The following is a 22,545-nucleotide window of genomic DNA, read 5'->3' as shown; positions in this document are numbered from 1 at the left end:
ACCCCTATCTGCGGGGCTCTCCCTGCGGTACGGCCACCCCGTACGCGTGGGTCCCTCGGCGGCACTTCTGCTTCGCCCCCACCGCCCCCACTCACCTGCTTGAGGATCTGAGCCGCCATCAGGTGGCTGCAGTCGAAGATGATGCGGAATTCCCTGCCCCGCTTCATCTCCTTCAGCAGCGGCCGGGCATCATCGGTGTCCAGCGGGAGCTGGCGGATTTTCAGCCGGATATTGTACCTTGATGGGGCCATGATGAGCTCTTGCAGCCGTATGAGGCCTTCAGGCATCGCACAAAGACAAACCCACAGTGTTACAGGGAAGTCTGCCTTTGCCCTGCAGGCTGGGTATCACAGCAAGTTATTTCTTCCAGTATTATTTTGTGGAAGGCAATCAAGACTTTCCTCCCTCCCTCAAACGGCCATTGCTAAAGGCATATCGAAACCAAGGTGTCATGTGCAATCATTAAAACCCCAGCTATTTCCAGAGCAGTTGTTCTAAGGCAGAATGGCTTTTCCTGGTGTTTCCCTGCTGCTCCTGCATCCAGCCAAGGTAGAGCCGGGGTCCCTGCACTGGGTAGGACGAGGAGAATAGCAGATTGGTCCTAAATTTTGACATCTCTGGGATCATGACATTTTTTTCTTAAGCAAATACGCCCTTGAGAAAGGACAGAATGTGATAATCAGCTATACAACAAATTAAAATCTGCAGTATTTACCATGCACAACACCAAACGAAAAAAATGAGTATGTGCTTAGATTTATGAATAGCATAGTTCATAATGGTCACTTAATCACAACTTGTAACTTTCTTACTACCCTTAGAATTAATTTCTTTTTTATGCAGAAGGTACAAATCCATGCTGGATGCAGCTGAGCAGGAATTACTGGTATCTAATGTTGCAAGAAGAAATTCAGCAGATCCCTATTGCAAGGAGGAAAAGAGAAGCATGTCCCTCTGCGTAGTGGAAGAAATACATTAGAATACGCCACGAAGGGAACATACTGTGACCCACATTTGCAAAACAGGAATGTCAAACTGTGTTCTCATCAGCCCTCCCCTAAAGAAACCATTTGGTTTAGTGGAATTAGGTTGGACAGGCTATCCAATGTGTCTTTTGTTTTTGGGTTTTTTTAATCTATAGCACTGTGCAGTGCTTTGCTTTGTTTAACCATCAACAGCTTGCTTTATGTGAAAAACTTTGTCAGCTATGCTTTATAGAATTAGCGAGAAAACAAAATACTTTCCAGAACTGCTTTTGCTTTTAGCTGGGAAACTGCACCCTCAATGGCAGCCACAGACCAAGGTCCTTGCTCGTGTAGATGGGCACCGCGGTGCCAAATACAGCCGAGCTGAGCCAGACCACACCAGCGGACAATTAATCCTCCCCTTGACCCTTTGTCAGCTGGGGTGGTGCTGAGGGTTACCCACTTTCTAAGCGCTTTGTGAATGAAATGCTTCAGAAAGGATCCCAGGGCCTTCTACAATGCTCGCCTGAATGCTTGGGAACCGGTGTGTCCCCGTGCGCTGATCACTGCATGGGGTGTCATTTTGCTCCTAAAAGGGCTCATTAGAAAAGTTCCTAAATGGGACCCACAACAAAAAATCTCCTGGATTCCTCCTTTAAAGCCTCTCCTTTACCTACCTGTACTGTCATCGTAAACCACAGTGGCTGACCTCCATTTCAAATACTGCACAAGGTCCAGAATGGCATGGCTAAGAGAAGCGTAGTCGGGATACAGGTTGACATAGAAAGTGTCCTTGTTATCCAAAGGGTGATGCTTCCATCGAAGCTGTATGTGGGGGACTTCCAGGGCATTGCAAATAGACTGGACGGCATTGGTACAGGAGCCTTGGGAAGGTCCGAATATTGCTACGACCCCCAGAGCGAGCTGGTCACAGGCTGGAAAAGGAAGGGAAGGGAAGGATGCTGTCAGTGAAGGATGGGGCACCTCTGCGGGAGGGGTGAGCGTCGGGGTAGCGTGGGGGCGCAAACAGCTTCTTCCTGACCTGAACCACGGAGCAGTGGACGGACAGACAAGCTTCTGGGCACTAACAGCAGCTGAGGTATTAGGTAATTACAACAGTGAAGAGAGGCAGAGGAGGAGTCATGGCAGGCGGGGGTCTGGACCAGTGGTTAGAGGCACAGGGACGTTTCCAGAGGAGGGAATAATGGCTGCGGCGTGTGGGAACGGGCTGAGCCTCCAGAGTTGTGCAAGAAATATCCAGAGATGATCAGAATTGCCATGACAAATGCGTTTCTCCATAATTTTTAATAGAATGTTTTTTCTGCAAAATAATGCTTTTCATAGCTTTGTTCAAGCTTTCACTGAGAAATTAAAACAGAACAACTGCATTTGGGGCTGCATTTTGAGGGGGGGAAGTATAAATTTTTCAGAGGAATGGGAACAGATTATTTCTCAACTGCCTCCGCAGGTCCTTCCAAACTGCACGCTAACGCTTAGCACTATCAGCAGGAGCTTTGCGATGGCTACGTTCCATTAGAAGATTTTAGGAAAGCCACTGCTCCGAGAGGGGCACGAACACAGACAGCAGCCGAGGCACACGGGTCCCCCCCAGACATGCACGTGTCGCTGATGCGGGTCCTGCACCTTCTGCTCCTGTCCCAACACTCGGTGCAGCCAACCCGGGTGCTCCCAGCAGCCCGGCACAGAGGAGAGCCAGGCAGAGCTCTGAGGAAACCTCCACAACGAAACAATCTTAAAAAGGGACAGCCGGGGTCCGTGAACTCGCCGGGGAGCAGGTATCCCCTCTCTCGTGATGCCACTCGTAGAACTGCAGCTCAGGCAGCAGGTTTCGTTTCTCCCAAAACAGAAGCAAACTCAATAAGCCCTCAGGTCATCAGCCCTGTAGTCTTTCTGTGTACTCCCATTTCTTCCCTCCCCCTCAGTAATTCAAGCAGGCTGCTGTTATCTGATAATAAAAAACGACTGTCTGTTAGGAAGAGAAGAGAATTTCTAGACCAGGGAGGTTAAAACTGCCAGGGATACACTAAAATAAACAAAGGCATGGCCTACAGACCTTCGCTCGGGATTAGAAGCAAACACTGAAAGGAGTTTTCTGAGGTTTGCAGAGGAAAAAGAGAATAGTTGTTCCCGCTACATTAAAATGCCTCCGGAAGGTCAGCTCCTGGAGGACTTCTAATCTCCATCACTGACTAGAGCAGGACAAAACGAGCTGCTGGGTCTCAAGCCAAACCGTGCCTTTTTTTAATGAGTAAGTGGCCACAAAGCTGCTAAGTGTGCTGTGCTCTTACCTTTCTTAGTTGCTTCAAAGCTGTCGTGGAAGTGTATCCTCTGAATGTCGTAGGTTAGTGTTGTGTTAGGCAACAAAGTTCTGTTTCTATTAATAATATTGGCAGAAAATCTGAAGGCTTGCTCCTCAGCACTCATAACCTGGGTATTGGGGCCATCTGCATACTCAAAGATTCCTCCTGCAAGACAAGACAAAACCAGCATTAAGCCACGTACAGTTTGATTATTAAACTTCTGTAGCAAGGACGAGAAAACTCTTGGATGGAGCTGTGATGTTTGCAGGCTGAACAAGGCTTGCTCCCAGGACGTTTCCTGGACTGAAACAAAGACATGAAAACAGCTGGGGTTTTGTTACTTGCTGGTCCATGGAAGTGTTCAGAGTGCCAGCTTTGCAGGGCAATAGGGGCCAAATTTAAAGTCTTGGAATATTTTTATGAGACAGATGAGTGGCCTCCCATAACACTTTAGGACCAGACCTTGGGACATGAGGACAGGCCTATTGCTCAGCTGCAGAGATGCTCCAGGTTTGTGCTCTGAGGAGTTACGGCGGTACGGACCTGGCACTGCCTTTCCCTCCGTGCCTCGCTGGACCCCTCCCTGCCTTGTCCACCCGTCTCCAAGTCCTCGTGCAGGAGGCAGGCAGTGCAGCACTGCTGCTTGCTATTTTTAGTGCCCTTCTCATCTTTTGTTGTTCCTCATGTTTAGTTATCCAGGTTCTTAATTCAGACCAGTGGCAACTTCTGAATTTACCTACCCTACAGCTGATCTGCTCAATAACGCACATCCTGAATGCATGCTTTCCCATGTTCAAAAGTTGTTAATGCCATTATACCTCCCCAAGGGCAGCACGCTCATGTCACAGTATCGCTGGGTTTCTTGGCTCTGTATCTATGAGTCTTGTCCTCAGTTCCCCACTGACAGCCACTCTAATTGAAGTGACTCAGTGCAGGCGTAAATTATGTAATTGAATGTCCTTGTCTCTGCGATGTAGGCACCGTCCTGTGCCCCTTTCAGAACCACAGAAAGACACATAAACCTTGCTCTATCTTATTAAAAATTAAACCAAAATAATTAATGGATGAGTGAGATAAGCAAGTGCAATTGGTAACAGATGGCCTCTGGGTTCATTAGCAGAAGGAAAATCTTCCTCTTCAATTTAAGGTAGACCTAAAATGTTTTGTTACAGACAACAGATGTCTACTCAGCCCTCCTAGTTTTCAAGCAACTGCATAAATCCTCCTCCAGGAGCCACAACACATTATCTGTAGTTTTTGTGGCAGTTTGGTGCAAGCCAAGAGCCAAGCCGACATTTCTGTTGACAGCCATGCTCTGTGTGTCCTCCCAGGAACCCGACCAAAGCCATGGGCTGAGCGAACCGCAGTAGCGATGCTTGGAGATTTTCACAGCAAGGGTGCAAAGGAAGTTGCAGAAGGTCTCTGACTTTTCTGCTCCCCACGATCGTGGCAAGTCACCTCCCTCCTCCTTCAGACTTTGTGCATCTGTGTCCCCAGTTGTAAAGTGAGCATGGTAATTAATTTACATTCATAAACACACAAAAATGTTTGAGCTGTTCACTGCGTGTCTCTGGCGGAAAAAAATATTACTGATCTCAGTACTAACTTGGGTAATAGGGGAAAGAATAAAGACAAAAAGGCTGAATGCTCATTCTGGAGACCCATTTCCGTCCCATACAATCTTCAAACAAGTCACTTATGACCGGGTTTTCAGTCTAGAATGCCTAGCAGTGTAGGCAGGTGCCTAGCAAAATTGTCCAAGTGTCTCATTCTCACTGGATCATGCCAAAACATTTGGTTATTGACTGATGCAAGGAAAATTATTCATCCATATCAAAGTTTGCACATGCTGTTAGCTCAATCTAAGTTTCTTAGGGCAGAGAAAGTTCATACACAGTATTACAGCAGAAACAATAAACAAAACTAAAGTGAGCGTGAGATTCATTCCTGTCTTTCTGTTCAAAGCTCTACTGTCCAGAACATTTTAGCACAGGATTTTTGTTTTCTAGCATCATCCTGAAGTGATAACTGGGTTCATGTTACATTGATTATCAACTAGCTGACATGAGGCTTTCTTCTAGCCCAGAGCTTTCAGGGTTGCTTTGGAGCATGTCTTATTTCGATAGAATATAGAAGGACTGGGTATGTGGATTATTGGTGTTTGATCCCAAATAAATTCACCTTCCAGACATCCAACTGGATATAATAGGCTTTCTGACAGAAAAGAATTTTCTGTGCAGCCACCCAATACCTTGAATTTAGTGCCAGGCAATGAGAAAGCAGACAGGCAAAAGCAATGTATTTCTGGTTATACTGCTGGGTGCTGAATATATTGGGAGATGTGAAATCTACTGCAGTTGCTAAGGTGTTGAAGAGCAGCACCACATGCAACAGCCTGGTCTCTCCTCCAAAACCCGGGGGACGGAGCGCGTCTGACAGCAGATCTGCGCGGCAGCCGGGCGTGCTGAGCACAGCCCTGTCCCTCCGGCAGCGGCTCCCCGCTCCTGGAGATCGTGCGCTGCCGTCCCTCTTGGCTTGTGCGCCTCTCCTTCAGACATGTTCATTCCAATCATTATTTAAAGAGCCTAATAACCGGCTTGAAGCAGCTGATTAATGCATAATCTTCATCATGATTACATAGCATAACTGGCATTAATTTGAAAAGCCAGCTAATTATGAAAATAATTGTTGCAGCTTTTTCATTTGAGCAAAATGGAGAATATCAGCTTGTGCTATTGAGAGAACGAGGGATGTGACATCAGCTGGCTGATCACCAGCCCAGGGGGGACCCCACGCGTTCCCCCCAACCCTCAACGGGAAGGATGAAGCAATACAAAGCTGGGCAATCCGCTGCAAAGAGTTTGGACAAGCAAACTTGGTCAGCTCTCCCTGTGCTCCCCAGAGAGAGTGATCGCATGTGGGTCTTACACCAGTAACCTCACTGTGACTTTACTCTTATAAAAATATAGAAAGTCAATGGGTTATAAAAAGTCAACAACAAAACAGTTTGCGCTTTTATATACTACCTATAAACAAGTTTCATCTGAGGCAGTAAAACTAAAGGTCCTTTAGTGTTGCTGTCTCTAAACCATTTCTGCCTCCACCCTATTTTTTACGATATTTCAAACATCTTGGAGGTTAATTGATGCTGCTCACTTGACCTGGTGCTAACGACCTTTTCCCAGTATTGCCTCTGTCTGTTCAGGTCCCAGCTTCCCCTTCCTTCCTTCTTTACCTCCCGTAGCTTTGCAGCAGATAAAAGACGGCCGTGCTGAGGTCTGTCACAATTTGCAACGTCCTCCTGATGTTCATGAGAGTATTCGCTGCCAAATTTATCCAGGAAGGGACTCTGCGGTTTCCCTGACCAGTCAATAAAGCCCGCAGACTCCCTACTGCAACGCCATGTGCTGTTCAACACACACTGAGGTTTAACACCTTCAGGTTGCGTTTGTTTGCGTATGTGTTTCTCCCTGAAAACCATTTTTTTACGCCAGGTTTGTACGGCCTCTAGTGCAGTGGGATCCAGGTCTGGCAATCAGCCTTGTAGGAGACGCCTCAGCACAAATGGTTGATACCTTCGCAGGCAGGACAGGATCAAAGGCTCTCAACTGTTACCACTTACTTTTACATATTTTTTGATGGAGTCATCCGTTATTGTATCTGACTTCTTGGATTTTAAATATTAATCACCAGGCAGGTTAAATAATTATTCAGTTGTCTTTTACCTTTAAAGCAGGCTAATTGCTCTCCAGAGAATGTTAATCAGCAAATGAGAAAACACACTAATTGGAATCAACTTCCCCTCTTACTATTTCATATTATTTTATTTGATGACCACTGATGTTGCTGCTGAGGTGGGGAGGTTTAAAAATTCAAAATGAGAATCTGAAGCAAACTCCTGAAACTCTTGTTCTAGATCCAGTAGTAGGGCCAGGCCACGGGAAGGAGGCTGGCACTGCACGTGGAGGGAGGTGTAGCGGCAAAACACAGAGGATCTCGCTCTAACTGAGTAGCAGAAAATTAGCCTCTCTGTTCAGGGTAGGATCTGGATCCCGCGAAACACCCGAAATCCCACCGATGTCAATCAGAACAGGCCCAAGCCTGTCTGCATCAAGCAAAGACACGCTGTGCTTCTCCCATCTCCAGGTGATGATGCTGGAAGACCTTTGGAATGGCCCCAGGAGGGAGCCAGAAAGAAGCCTGGTCGATGGGATGGGAATCCTTTTCCAGTGCTTCAGCTTCTCCTGAGCTGTGGCTGTGCAGGCTGAATGCAATCGGAGTTATTTTTAGCTTTGTCGAAAGCTAAGTCAAGAAAGTCAGAGTATTTCAGGTTTTCGCTTTCTCCCCTCTTCCCCTTTTTAACAAAACAAACAGCTTCATTCTCGGAAAGAAAATTCCAACAGCCCTCAGTGTGTGGTGTGATCTCTTCTCTTTTACTCCTTATAAAATCACTGAGTTACTTAGCTTTGAAGAACTATTTCTGATAACGCTTTTCTCTCCCCCACTGACAGTGTTGTTAACACATTTAGACAGCTTTCTGACAGTCTCTTTCCATGTGACATCCTGGAAGAAATACTTGTTTTTTGCAATAGCTCTTGCTGAGGCTGGAGCCAGCCTGAGCTCCTCCGGGGACGCGAGAGCTCCTGCCTCTGGCTCACAGACCTCTCGTGCCCCAAGATCTGTATTTTTTTTTCTCTGAGGTCACAAAACGTCTTTCTTGTTAAACAGCAGGGCTGGCTGTGGCGAGGCAATCTGTCCTCTTCTGATGGGCTCTGTTTTGGGGACAGTACTAGCAAATGGGCTGATCAGGACCAGTGCACATCATTTAGTGCCTGTTTCTCCAGATGCTGCTCGGCGGGTCCTCGAGGCGAGAGGACGGGAGAGCCCTTCCTCACAAGATGTGCCTCCCCCAGAAAGGCTTTGAGAACTGATGCTTCTGCTTATCTGACCAGTCCAGTGGAGAGAATGTCACTGTCATGGTCCAGGTCCCTCCAGGACCAGTGTTTATACTGATAAAGAGAAATGAGATAATGCTGGCGGGAAGTAAAAGAAAGTTCTCAGGAGCAGGAGGTTGTGCACTGGGAATGAAGCTAAAACTCCCAGAGACTGCCCGTCAGCACGGGACCGTTACAGTCTCACACACAGTAATACTGAATGCAGTGAAAGCAGCGAAATCCAGAAGGCAATAAATATCACCAGAAAAACGAGGAAAAAGCAATGACAGAGTTGTTCACAAGAAATCTCTCCTTGCACTTTCCCCCAAGGAGCTGCTACTATAAAACGCTCCACAAGTAAATGCAGCTGAAGCTGGAGCTGGTCCCTCGATCAGCCGGGCGTCGAGTGGGGCCCCTGTACCTGATGTCGATGCCAGCTGCTGTTCTCCACACGGAAACAAAATCATCCTATGAATTGATGAGTGAGGAAGGCAGAGCCGAGGAGATGTTGGGGGCTCCCGCCCTTCTGCACCTATTCAGTCGAGAGCCCTCTTCCCCCCGCCCCGGGAAGTCCTTGCACCCCGGAGACGCGCCGTGGAGCTCTCTGCCCTGATCCTCCCCGGGCTCCCGTCGGACTCTCCGTGTCAGGCTGCAGCAGCCCGGGATGTACTCCCTGCGCAGGACCGTGGATGGGCTCAATGCAAAGGCAGTAAACAGAGCTTGCAAACTTACTGAAACAAACCTTCTGGGAAGGAGCTGAAAACAGTTTCTTAGGTCCGTCAATGGGTTTCTGATTTTGATGGGGCAACGGAGTGGCAGGATCTGAGTTGCTGTCCCCTTAAACTGCTGCTGATCATGCATCAGCCCTGTCACTTCAGCGTGGCACTGCTTAATGCGATGCAGCACAGCCACGTATCCAAAGCAATTTCAGGCTTCATAAACGTGCATCACGCAAGAGAGACCCTGTGCAGGAATCGGCTGCTGCTCACGGGCCCAGGCTGTCCCCTGCCCAAGGAGGTTGCGCTCTCTGGATGCTAATTGCTAAAAACCCAGGAGGAGGATCTGACTCCGAATGCAGGAAGAGGATTAACCTCAGAGTCGGTGTGTCTGGACTGCTTACACTCATACACTGCCTGTATTCATTACGCATGTCTCTTATAAGAATTAAAAAGGAATCAGGCCTGTCCCCGAGCAGACAAACGTTACTCCCCTGGCAGCTTCTCTGGCCCTCAGGGCCAGGTTATTTCCAGCTGTATTTTCTGAGTGCCCCAGGTTCACTCTTCCTCCACGGACTGACGAAGCCCATGATGTACGTGCCCATCTGGAAGCTTCCCCCATGTTCACGATACCCTACAGTGAGATGGAGCCAAGTGGGGCTCGGCGCAGCCCCTCCATGCTGTGTCTGCCCGCTCGAATTGCCTGGCCGGGGGCGTTTGTGAATGCCCCTGCTTACATGGCCGGATTTGCTCCCTAACGCCCTTCAGAAGAGGCAAGACGTGGTGCAGGGAAGACAGCTCTCACTCTGCTTGGAACCCTGCTGTGAGCTCAGAGGAGGGACAGACAGACACAGGAGAACCACCGGTCCCCGAGGTGGCCCGGAGCTTCCCGTCCCCCCAACGTGGTCAAAAGCAAACGTGAAAATTCAGATTTCTAACCCTAACGACAGCCGCAAGGCACCAGCACCTCTGCCGGCACTGCCGCACAGCCGCCGCCGTGAGACTTCAGCACGGGGCCCGATTCAGAGGGGGACGGTCCCGCTCTCAGCTGCCTGCCCACAGCCTGGCTCCCCCAGCGCTGCTCGCCTCTCCGGGGGTGCCCTGGGGACCCCTCAGCGGCTGACGGGTGGAGCTGGCAAACCGAGTAACGCTCCCAGGACCTCCGATTCCACCACGTTTTGCAGCATAGTGAAAGGCCAGGTACTTGCTGAGTAATGCCAAGAAAATGAATTCAAGCAGAAAATCAGATATGCAAAGCGCGTGTGTCCCATAAGGAGGGATTTTCCCGCCTGCCAGGACAGAAAGCCCGTCACAGCAGGTTGATCCGTTCCCAGGAGACGGCGTCTCCCTCTTTTCTCATTTTTATACTGAATATGCAAAATCCTATTTCATTTGCACTGTATTAGGTACTTCATGTCACAGGGGGTGACATTCTTCTCCTATGTATAAGCTGTTTAACAGATGAGCAGTCAAGTGGCAAAGAAATACATTATTAATGCTTCTGGTTAAATTAACTGATTAAAAACACTGTAGCTAAAATGTATGTATCAGCACTTTACTTGCACTAAATGAGAAATTAACGCAATATGGTGGCTTGTTTTTTTAATGAAAAGTAGATAGGGATGGTCTGGAAAGGTATGCCACCTCTAACAGAAGTCACCCGTTCGGTCCGTGGGCCACACGGGTTTGCTCTGTTTCGCACCCGCGTTTGCATCCTCGTCAGCGTGTCCGGGCGCAGGCTCAGCTCGTCCCCGCGGGGCTGGGGCCAGGCTGGGCACGCGCGCACGGGTTGCGGCTTCTAGAAACAAACTTCTCGTTTGCAACTCCTACTCGCTTGGCCTAATTGGCAATGTTTCCTCTGCCGTTTCTTTGAACAAGCTGTTCTGGTGTTGCATGTTTTACATCTGAGAAAGAGCGTTTACCACAGCAGCAGCGCGTAACCCCGACCAAGGGAGCGGATCAAAGCGCTAATCTGAGATCAAAGACCTTCAGCAGTGCTCCAGCAGAAATAAATTAAGTTAGCAACAGATTTCTTCATGACATTTACATTTTTAATTTGCATAATACATGATTAAAGTGAAATGGGCATTTTTATTTTTTAAGCAGGCTCAATTAATTAAAAAAAAGCAGCATCATAATCTCCTATGACTAGATTCCCATCAAGATAAGGGCAATGAAAATGCCAAGAAACTTTTCGATTACCCAATCTACAGCTCACAGCATAACGCACAAGTGACCAGTGTGTTGCAGACGGAGAAACCCGGAGGGGCAGAGCTGCCAGAGGAGCCCAGTGACACCCCGTCACACCGGCTTCCCTCGGTGGTGGCTGGGAAGGGCTCCCACCCGCTCTACAGTTTCACTTTAAGCAGCCTTATTTCTCTGCAAATGTAGATCTTGCAAGCTTTGGGCTACTCGCATTCGAATCGTTCTCACTATCGGATACCTCACCAAGTACCTGGGCTCACTTTGATTGATTAGCAATTGTGTGTGGGTTGCCACAAGTACGGAATTAAACCGCAGTATTTATTCGTGCCGCCGCTTTACGACACCCCGCTGCTGGGGCGGAGCAGCCGGGCTGGCCCGTGCCCACCGGCGCAGGTCGAGTCCGACGCCCAGACCTGCCACGCAGGAGAAGCGCGCTGAAGGAGGGGAGCCCGCGCTGAGCGATGAGCAACGCCCTCCCCAAAACCTTCCTGAGCCTGTGTAAACTCAGCAAACTTGTCCTGGAAATCACTGATGACCAAATAAATCAGGCATGCTCAGATGTCATTTTTATGATCGTGCTTCGGGCTGTAAGCACGTTTTAAACTGTAATATATGGGAGGAAAAAATGTTTGAAAGCTTAAAATTATTAAGGATCTATAATGCAGGGTTTAGGCATCACAGCTGTAAGTGCATTTTTCTATTGCGTTTTACTGGCCTGCGGTGTAATCTAGTGTTAGATGTGATGTCCATCTGGCGCGCAGCTCGAGCGAAACACGAAGCAGAAAAGCAAGGCCACAACTGAAACAAATCCAGGCTCATGCCTGCGACCGGCTGGGCTTGTAACAAAACCTGCAGGATGATAAAATACTTCAGATTTGTCTTTATTACGTGCCACAGAGCTCAGCGCTGGCGCCGTGTCTCCCTGCACACGCTCTCCAGCGTCGGACTCCCCTGCCACCGCCACGCTGCGCGCTCGCAGCCGTTAATTATGGGTGCTACAGCAGAGCCTCCGCCCAAGCACGGAAACGCTTTTCTCACTTACCCCAGTGCAAATTGGGTCCAAATGGTTAATTTGTGAAAAGTCACTGTAAACTGAATACAGGGTGTTGAAAATTGAAAACACTTTTTCGGGGAAAACAGTTGCCTTCTCAGTTACACTGGAATTTGCAGATCTCCGGGCTCTGCACGCGGGGAGCCCTGGCGCCGGGGCTCCTCGGTCGCCCACAAGACCACAGAAGCGAGGGGTGGGCTCTGCCCCCGGCACTGCCTTCGGGCCACTTCCAGCCTCCCGAGGTGGTGACCAGCCAGCAGACCGTGCCCAGGCTGAAATGTCGTATGTAAGAATGAATATAAGAATTCATTCATAGGAATGAAAATTGTATGTAGGAACGAACCAGGCGGAGGAGGTGCAGTAACACTGACCGGGCTTACGCTCTTCCCAACAACTGCTCAACCTCCCGTGTGGCGCAGCTCGGCTGGCCGTGGGTTTTTATGTTCTCTGTCCACTTTCCTTCCCTACTAGTTATTAGCTCCTGTTTTACCTGGAAATAGAGATACATCTGGTGTAAATATGAAATAGAAGGTGTCCTACGATGAAATGAAGTCTCACATAAAAATTCAACCCAATTAAAATTACAATTATTGCATGTTAATTAAATTCTTCTTAAATATTAATTGCTAAGCTCCAGCTAATAAATGTTAATACCCACCTGGCATGTAGCATATAATATTAGACTTAAGAAAACTAAATTAAAACCTACACTTCATTTACAATGTAACCAAATACCGGGAGTCAACTGATTGTTTCTCATTCTTGTGTTGATGCTTCCAAAAATCAGGGCTTTAAGTAAGATGATGCATTGAATAGCAAATGCAATTCTGCAAATATTATGACATATTGTTTGTCATCTGCCCTAAATATTTAACAGTTTTATGCCACATGCTGAGAATTTGCTCCTGATAGATGCTGAATTTGATTGACGAAGTGGATTCCGTTCAGGAGCTGACAATCCCAAACCCTTGTCAGGGTCTTTGCTGTTAGCATCTTCTGGGGTTTTCCCCTCTTTTTTTAAAAGAAAGCAGAGAGAGGGAAAAAAACCCACAAAGTTCTCTGGAAAAATTGTTTCTGCCTAATCCCATCTATTCTGTACAGAAAAAAACTTTACACAGGGAAAGATCAAAGGTCCGTAATAGATTTCAACAGGTTTCCAAGAGGTGCATGGTGCATGGTGCAGAAGGGAGCGCGGGGCTCTGAGTGATTGAACTGCCCTGTGCTGCTGGTGCTCAGGGGCAGCCAAAGATGTAATTGGGAGATTTAGACAGCGATTTCAGCCTTTTTATCTTCCTGTTTTAATGTCGTTAGACAGAGGGAACAACCAGACTTTGCCAGGATGCGGTGCTTGTGCGTGCTGGGAGCGGGAGGTGGTGGGGAGCATGGGGGGCTGCTCCCAGCGGGGTTTGGGGGACGCGCCGGACCCCGCGCTGTGCTCCCCGTGCTGCTCCGGGCCGTGCTCCGGAAAATAACTTCAGAGCCCATTTTTGGTGAGATGGGGTTTTCCCTCTCGATTTCTAGATGGTTACTGCTTACTGGCCAAGCGGGGAGGGAGGAACGAGGAGCGCTTCTGGCAGCGCGGGCAGACCCTGCCCAGAGCGCAGCGGCAGCGAGCCCCCAGCCCCGGAGCACCCCGGGGAGAGGGCAGCCGCTGCGGCTGCACCGTCCGCTATTCTGTGGGAAAAAAAAGCTCAGGATTTTTCAGATGTTCCTTCACAATCTACCTTAACTAACATCTTTCACAGTGTGAAAGATCTGCCTAGGGGAGGCATTTTGTAAACGTGCAATGTTCAAAACTTTTTATGAATGGTTATTTTTCCTTCCTTTTTTTTTTTTCTTTTCATTTCTTAATTGTCAATTCTGAATGTCCAGGGTACTTACAGCTGAAAGATTTGCTGACTTAAAAGCAGCACTTTATTCCAGGGAATGAAAGAAAAAAAGGGAATGACAAAAGGGTCCACTCTGAAAAATGCTTTCATTATTTTCCTGTCATCTGTACTCTCAATTTACAAACAGCTACACACAGAGCAGTGGGTGCAAAGGGATGCACTGGAGCTGCCCGGCAGCACGACTGGAAAGGAATTTTAAATGCCCCTAAATGATCAAAATCAGCTATTAAAACCCTTTTCCATCTCATAAAAGAAAATGATGCACACGAAGGGCAGCGTGTGTGGAGCGGTGATCGGCACCTTTGGCTGCACACACGGCTCGCTCTGGGCCTTGGTGAGCGTGGCCGTGGCGCAGGGTCCCCGTCACGGCGGTGGGCTCCTGCTCCCGGAGAGGTGACAAGCAGCACGTGCCATGTACACCGCGTCCCTGCGCAGAGCCAGGAGCCGCTGCTCTGCAGAGTGATCCAACTGTCACATTGACAGAGCTGAATGCATTTCAGTATGAATTGAACCAAGTATGTGCTAATGAAGCTGAATATTCATTATTATGACTAAACAAACTAAGTGAATCACAAATTAAAGTGGGCAAATTATTAGTTTCGTAGCTCAGAAAAGGGGAAATTTGAAGACCATTCCAACTGTAGAGGAGGTGGAATAGGAAAACTTTATTAATAGATTCAAATCCAATTAAAAATGCATGTTAGTCATTGTATAGTGCTTCACACCTTTGTCATCAATGACAATGGATGTAACTGTACCACTTGTCTGCTCAGCAGTCGCCTAACCACTTAATTGTTCACACCAAGCCACAACGCTTTGATGTTTGGTGATAATTCCAAGATTTATCATAGTGATCACTGTTTAGTTAATGCTAAGGACACCGTTTCCTCAACTACAGCATTATGAATTACCAAGGATTATGTGTTCAGTAGCTCCTATTGATTGATGCAGAGCTAATTAATGAGACCCATCACCCAATCATAAACATGAGCAATAGCACACGCCTCGTTAGCACAAACGAGCAAACTGCTACAGGGAGCATGGAGGGTGGGGGCAGGTCTCTGCAAGGGTTAATGGGATAAGGTCTACTGATTGAAGTAAAACTTCTTTTAGAAACTCTTAAGTAGACAGAGAAAAGCAGCACCTGCCTGCAGGCTACACACTGCAGCTGGGGCATTGCTTCCTTCTAATTGCCCGGCCTTGGGGTGGGTATTTCTGCTCCCCTGGGGCAGCCAGGGCTGCTTCCAGCTTGGTGGGAGAGGCTGAGGAACTGGGGGGAGATCGGAGCACAAAGCAGACTTGTGGATCTAAGGTATGTTTGTTGAACTTTATTTAGATGAAATTTTTTGCTCTCTGGAGCTTCTGTAGGTGATACAGGAATTAGTACCTTCTTCCAGCTCTGGAGCATGGCATAGCTGAAGAGGTCTTTGCAGGAGTCAGGCTTTGGCCAGACACTTGGTAAAGACTGGGAGGGTGGCTCAAGCCTGGGAGCTTCCCTTGCTGCTGGGAGCAGAGCCTTGCTGAGAGCCGAGCTCAGCGGGGACGGCTGGGAGGGAGGTCTCGTGCCTCTGTGTCCCTATCTTATCTGTTGGGATAGTACACAGGGTAAGAAGTTGCAGGTAAGACTGTGAAAGGCAAACTGGCTGGCTTCCTGGGGGATGTTAAATAGCCCCTTACTTTCTTGCTTTCTTCTGGCATTGTTTTTTTCTGCCATTTTGTTAATTTTAGGTGAATTGGTATCTCCTGTGTAACAATTGTCTGGCCTAAAGTAAACTAGGAGCTATGAATGGGGAGTTGCATGAATTTAATTATTTGATACAAGCTAAGCAAGCTCGGGAGGAAGGGATGCTTATGAGTGGGAGATCCAAAAGGAGCTTAAAATGTAGCTGAGCTGAATGTGACTTTAATCAAAAAGTGTATTTAAGGAAGAGATTTCTGACAGGAAAGCTGAGAAGTGAAGGTTTCCTATTTCCCACCCTATTTATAAACCAGTGAACATGAGCTGGCATTCCCCCTCTCCCCAGTGGGTCTACAGTAAGCAGATTGTCTGTGGGGAAACCACGTGAAGTTGGGCAAAACAATCCTCCCCCTCTTCCTCCTGTGCGTGGGACAAGCAGCCGTGGAGCAGTCTCATGGTGGTTACCACTGCCGTACCTGGGCCATAGATAGGAATCGGGGACAGTGTCCCTGCCTTATCCTCTAATTTACAGATGACTGGTGCAAAACTCAAGTAGTATCTTCAGTTTCAAAGAGCTAAGGGAGAAAAAATGAGATTAAGAACAACAGTCCATCTGAAAGCAAATTTGGAGTGGATGCTGCAGATGTATACCCTACTATAGTGCTGAGCATCTGGTTTACACATTGCTTTCTTGATGTGTGTCATATTTTTGAAGGCTATTTGGAAAAGATGTTTCTAGCATCTTCTAGCCCAGCAGTACGTGGGATTGTGCTGGGTAGCACCATGTGAATCTGATGAACCGAAGTGTCGGGTCACTGCCACGCGCCCAGTGCAAAATCCTGAATTAAGCTACTGCAAATGCGTCGGTCGCAGTCATGCCCCAAGGGTGTCTGGGGGACCTGCAGGGCGCCGATCCAGCTCCAGAAATTGTATATTGCTTGCAAATGTACCCTCTGCCCTGCGCCGACTGGCACAGCTTTGTGTGTGCCGCTGCTCAGTACGGTTATGGAGGTGAGTGCCACGAGCGCGGGGACAGCAGTGAGTGACACAGGAGCTGCAGGGCTGGAGGTGACTCACGAGCGTGCTGGCACTGCAGGGCTGTGTAAGCACCAGTGCCACTTTACAAGCAAAGCTGATGCCCAGCAAGCTGGGGGAGCACGGAGTTTTGGTGTTGCACATGTCCTGCTCTGTGCTGTGCTCTTTTAAAGCTGGTATCGCAGCTCAGCTGCTCTGCCAGGGTGAGCATGTACAGTCTGTGTGCTTCATGGCATTCCCTTAATTAACATCAACTAGTAACATCTTGGGGCTATAATAATGAAAATACATGAGTCAGCACTGGGAATCAATAGTGTTATTTCTGGTCATGCTGTGGACCTTGCTGCTGAAATGTAGAAACAATGCAGAAAAGATCTGAAATTAAAACATCAAGTGAGATATAAGGCTTTTTCATGGCGGTGTGCTCTCTGGTCTTTCCCTCCTTCCTGTGCAAGTGAAGGGGTGGGTGCAGTCCTTGCCCCCCTCATGGGTGCTCCAGTGGAGCCCTCATCTTTGGAGCAGGAGAGGGACAGCTCCAAGGATGTTTCCCGCTGTGGAGATGACCTTGCCCTCTCCTGAGCGGGGAGCAGTGCAGATCTCTGGGCTTTGCTCACGTCCCTCTTGGGCAACTACTTACAAGAAATGCAGTGCAAATTATTTTACTACTTAAATACTGTTTATAGAAACACTTCAAGGCCTGACCTCAGTTACAGCTCATGAGACAATGAGTTGGCGTAACCCTACTGCTTAGCGTTTCACTTGGCTTTGTAGTATAAAGAGAATACTATAGCTTTATAGTGTAAAGAGGAAAAACCAGGCAAGGGGAAAAAAGATGTGATTTTTACAACTTGCAGATGGTAGGATGAAGGCCCAGAAGGATGATTCTTTGCTCAAGATCAGCAGCGAGTTTAGCACCGAGCCCTGGGTACCCTGCCTGCAATGTGAATGCTCTCCCGGCAGGTTTTGGTGACTTGCTGGCTGGAGCTCCGGGCCGTGCAGCACCTGCCCGTCCCCTCCTGCTAGGCAAGAGCCATTTCAATGCCCACAACGTGGTGAGAGATGTGCTCTAGTCGCAGGGAGCAAGCCAGCTCCGTTTAACAGCATGCGGCAGCTGCTTTGAGCTTTACCCCACGGGCCCTCACAGCTCCCGCAGGAGGCCAGGACCAAGCTCAGCTAGATGAGGGCTACGGCGCGATGTGACAACTGTCTAAAGTGTTTAGAAGGCATCAGCTCTTATTGGCCCGGGTCCTGGGAGGATGAGCAGAGATAGCGAAGATCAGAGGGAAGTTTTAGGCTGCACTTCAGAAAGAGCTTCCTTGCTGCAAAGCCAGCAGTCTGAAGGCACAGCCTCTTAGGATGGAAATCTTCCTGATGCTGCAGATACCCCCTCCTCCTGTCCCCCCACTCCTGCTTTCTCCTGGCCTGTGTCCTCAGGAATGTCCTGCCAGAGACCTTGCAGGATAAATCAGGCTCCTGGGAACTGCTACAGCCAGGAAAATCTATTTTCAGTTGCAGACAACCCCAAACAGCAGTGGGTGTGCTGTGATACTTGTGACACGATCAGGAGCAATGCTTTAATGTAGACACTCGCTTCGGCAGAGCTGCATAGGGAGGGCGATGGAACAAAAACCTGCAGGGCAGCAGAGTCCTGCTCCTCCCCTGTAGACCAGGCGGTGTCCTGGGCGTCTGGAGCAGTCATTTCAGATGCACCAGGTGCTTCACAACTATTAAATAAACCAGCTTTCCCAGCTGCCTCTCTTTAAACCGACTGTGAGAGGATTAACCCAAGAGCCAAGCTGGCCACACTGACAACTCAGTCTCAAAGCAGGGGGACGGTTGTGAGCTCTAAGAATTGCTTCCTCTTCCTTAGCGTCCTGTCCTCCCGCAGAGCTCCAGCTCAGTCTTTTCTCTTTCTCCCCCCCATGCTTTTGAGCCATGTGACAAGCATCACCTTCCCATTTGATGGCCTGCACTTGCAGGCCGGAGGGGCAGCTCCCGCCAGCGTCGGCTGCGCGGCATCCCCAGACTCCTGCTCCGACGCGCCACCTGCTCCGCTCGCTCTTCATCTCCTGTACCACCCCTGGCTGAAAACTCCCTGGTAATTATGGAGGCTGCAGACAGATCCTGCCGGACAGACGGCACAGACAGACCAGCAGCGTGTCCTGTAGACCTCCGTCCTCGGCTTTTCTTGGGTGCCAGGCGGCCGGCTGCCTCCCCTCTCCCAACACCTCGCTCTCGTTCCTACCCCTGCAGCTTCTCAGCCCTTTGCGGGGAGATGGGGACCAAGAGGGCTGTTTGGGGAGAGGTACCTATTTTAAAAAACAACCCGTCACTTCACAGTGAAAGAAACCCTCGTTTTTACATTTTGAAGGAAAGAAAACTCTGCTGTTAAATGCTCTCCTGGTACGTTGTAGAGCAAATGGAAGAAAGTGTCTGGAAGCCGTGCTGTAATGCCTTGTGATGCTCTGACACCCAGGAAAGCACTTGGAAAATCACTGGGAGGAAAAAAAAATCTTAGTTTACTCTGCAGGAACCCTGGGTTTTATGCTGCTTTTGAGTTAGCATGAGGAGGTTTAGGACACTGAAAGCTCTACTTGGCTGAAGAAAGGACAAACATTCCCAGGGTGGAAATTTGCTCCACTTACTGATATTAATAAATTTATAGCTCCCTTCCTTGCGTTCCCTGTACCCTTCAGCAGTAACTAATAATTCAAGGTAGTGTCCATGTCCCCATGAGCCAGGTCGAGTCCTGCTTGCTGGAGGTGGGCTCTCTGGAGGGGGTTTGGCTCTAGTTTGGCTGGGGATGAAGGACCCGCACTAGCAGGTTGCAGCAGTGCAGCTGGGGAACAGAGGCAGTGAAAGCTTTTCCCAGGGTGACAGGCACAACGCAGCGATGCGGAGATTTTCTGAGCTATAATTGCTGTTCTCGGATGAAGCAGCAATGGGAACTGGGGATAAAACTGGTGCCATGTTACAGATTGGCAGCTGGGGGGGAACCCTTCGTGCTCATGAAATGCAGCAGGAGACGCTGCAAGGGGCTTTTCCCCGGGCTCGTGGGAGAAGCGTTCAGAGGCGAGGTGTCCCCAGGGAGAGTGGTTGCTGAGGGAGGTTCTGCCTGGCCTCCTGCTCGCTCACAAACGCTTTTATTTTTAGACAAGGGCTTTGCCAGTGGTCTGGTAATCCATGGGTATTTCTTACCCTCGGAGAGGCAAACGTGGAAGGAGAAGCTGTGCTTGATATTAAATGTCCCCACTTCAGGGGTATTTCCTGAGGAAAAACGACGAAAGGCATTGAGCAAATGATACAAGGGGAAACTATCGACCGAACTAGCAGAATAGCGCTCTTGCTCAGTACTGCAGGGCTCTGATACTGAGCTGGTTTGCAGCTTTTCTCTTTCAAACAATGCTTTCAGGTGCTGGTGCAATCCTTTAAGACGTGCCTGTTTTCCGACAGGGTCTGGTAACAATAGAGGCTTTGTACACATGGACAGGTAGCTGGATGGCAGCACGATGAGCTGGAAAGGGACTGGTTTTGTACCTGAAAGCATTGGGAAATGAATCGGAACTTCTGGAACGTAATCCAAACTGAAGTGCTGACATCTAGGGAAAATGCACAGAGTAGTAGAAATCAGATTTTCGTGTCCCTTCTTGTCCGCTTCCTAGCAGGAGTGACCTGTCTTTTGAGGATGCAGAAAACCGGCGCGAGGGCTTGCAGTTTGCTGTTTGTCCATCCCCACTTAGCCCAGGTGAGCCTTGCCCAGCCTGAGCTTGTGGAGCGGTCCCCTGTCCCCGTCTCTCCCCAGCTGTCCTGCAGCTCTGGAGGAGCAGTCTGCAGGCGTGAGCCTCCGGGAGAGCTGCCGCCCCTGCTCCTCACCCAGGCTTCAGCACAAAAAGTGGCTTGCAAATCCTCCTCTGCAAAGCCTGTGCCGTCTCCCTGACGGTACCCTACCGTGCTCACTTCAGAGATTTTAATTGCCATAATCCTCTTCCATGTTGCAGTAATAAAGTGCTTTCTTCCCCAATAAACAGGAGTTAATTTGGGTGCATTCAAGCTCAGTGATCGGTTTTCTGGATTTGGGAGGCTCTTCCTGAAGCAATCATGTTGAACTAACAAATTTTTATTAATGCTTTTAAATGGAGATGAAAATGATGTGTTATCTCAGATGTCAGGCTTGAGGAAACCAAAAATCCCACTGGTTCAACCTCTGCTCCTTTTGCTTTATGTAGCTGAGCCTTAATGCAGTAATGATATTGCAATACCCTCTGAGATGAATACAGAAACCCTAACTGGATTAGCATGCTGAACTGTTTATTCCAGCTGGGCTTTCTTTGCTTGCAAGAGCTTGTCTGAACTTCATTCATTAATGTGCTGCTAAAACAAGTGAATGGGTCTGAAATCTAAGTTTGGTCTTTCTGTTTTCCCTCACCTAAGCAAGTGTACAACTATTTATTTACTCCTGTAGAGTAATCCAAACACAAATCCTAGAGCAGCCAGGTTAATCTCTTCAGCAATTGAAGCTGGCCAATAGAATCCGATGGAAGGGTGAACATATTGGATTGGGCAGCAGAGATAACCTAGTCCTTATTTTCTTTATCCCTTCATGAAGGGATGGCTCACCAGCACTCTCATTTTGAGGCTCACCTTGCTAGCGCAGTCGGCACAGCGGTCTGGGAGCTGCCGGGGCAGCCGGCTTTGGCTGCCGAGGATGCAGCAGCTGCTGCCACACGTGTGTGGCTGCTCTGCTGGGGACCGCGAGGACGTGTCCCCGTCGGCTGGTGGCCCAGCTCTGCTGCGTAGGGCTGGGGCAGTTACGGTGATGGGGCGTGAGCTAAGAAAGTGGTACGGAGGTGTGTGCAGTTGCGTGTGTGCTTAGGTGTTGCTTTTTCCTTTTATGTAGATTTTACTGTTAATGCTATTTTTAGCTTTCCCTTCCAGAACTCGTACAAGTGTGTATTTTTGATCTCTCTCAAATATATCTTGCTAGCAGACTGAAACATATTCCTACAGAGTATATTGCATGAATGTAAGAAACTTATTTTTTCCTTAGGAGTTCTTCAAATAATCCTTGCTTGTTAAGTGCCAAAACAAAGATACATAAAGGTCTATTTCTGCAGGAGGAGTGTAACTTAAAGGTCACAGGGAGAACATATGAGGGTTGCCTATGAAGCTAAAGGGAAAAACACAAATGCCTTTGTTAACTTCTCTCATCCTCTTGATGCTCACCCACCACCCATGGAAATAATGCAGCCTTTTCTGCAGGAGAGGAGGGGGAAAAAAAGGCATCTTAGTTGTTCTGAATAGCTATGTGTGCTGAATCTCTTTAAAAAATGAAAATTTGCAGGAAGTAGTATCAATACTAATAACTAAGCCTTTTACTAGTTTAACAACAAGGAATCTTCCCAATGTCAAAGGCAATATTGGAAATGATGGGGCCAATTAACTCCCAGAGTTTTTCTGTGACCTTTGAAGTCTGCACTGAGATATACTTTGTATAAATAGACTAAAATAATATTGAAGGATGATGGTTGTTTCTTCAGTTTAGTAGCAAAAAAGGCTTTCCTTAAACAAATACGGCAAGCACACGCAGAAAGGTCAGCAACCTGAGTCCCACAGTAGATGCAGAGAGGTTGGTATTTAAAACCCAACTTGTTTCAAAGCTGAACACTGCTGTGGTGGGTATAATCCCTTTGGTAGTGTCCCCAGGTGCATCCATGTGGAGTTTGTCCACATTTCCGTGTCTGCAAAGCTCCC

At 48.4% G+C, this 22,545-nt stretch overlaps 1 protein-coding gene across 1 annotated transcript in view; it reads right to left on the bottom strand.

The window, feature by feature from the left end:
* Positions 1-22,545, bottom strand: part of GRIK3 (glutamate ionotropic receptor kainate type subunit 3) — a 121,626-nt gene that overhangs the window by 51,419 nt on the left and 47,662 nt on the right. Inside the window, exons 2-4 of the mRNA XM_059830873.1 lie at positions 3,275-3,451; positions 1,643-1,900; positions 96-277 (exon numbers count right to left, since the gene is read on the bottom strand). Of these exons, the coding sequence (XP_059686856.1) occupies positions 96-277; positions 1,643-1,900; positions 3,275-3,451 (617 nt within the window). The remainder of the gene's footprint in view (positions 1-95; positions 278-1,642; positions 1,901-3,274; positions 3,452-22,545) is intronic.

This window comes from Gavia stellata, chromosome 29 (assembly GCF_030936135.1).
Source record: "Gavia stellata isolate bGavSte3 chromosome 29, bGavSte3.hap2, whole genome shotgun sequence".
Taxonomy (NCBI): Eukaryota; Metazoa; Chordata; class Aves; order Gaviiformes; family Gaviidae; genus Gavia; species Gavia stellata.
Note: the sequence above shows the minus strand (reverse complement) of the source record. Positions and strands in the feature narration are given on the sequence as shown.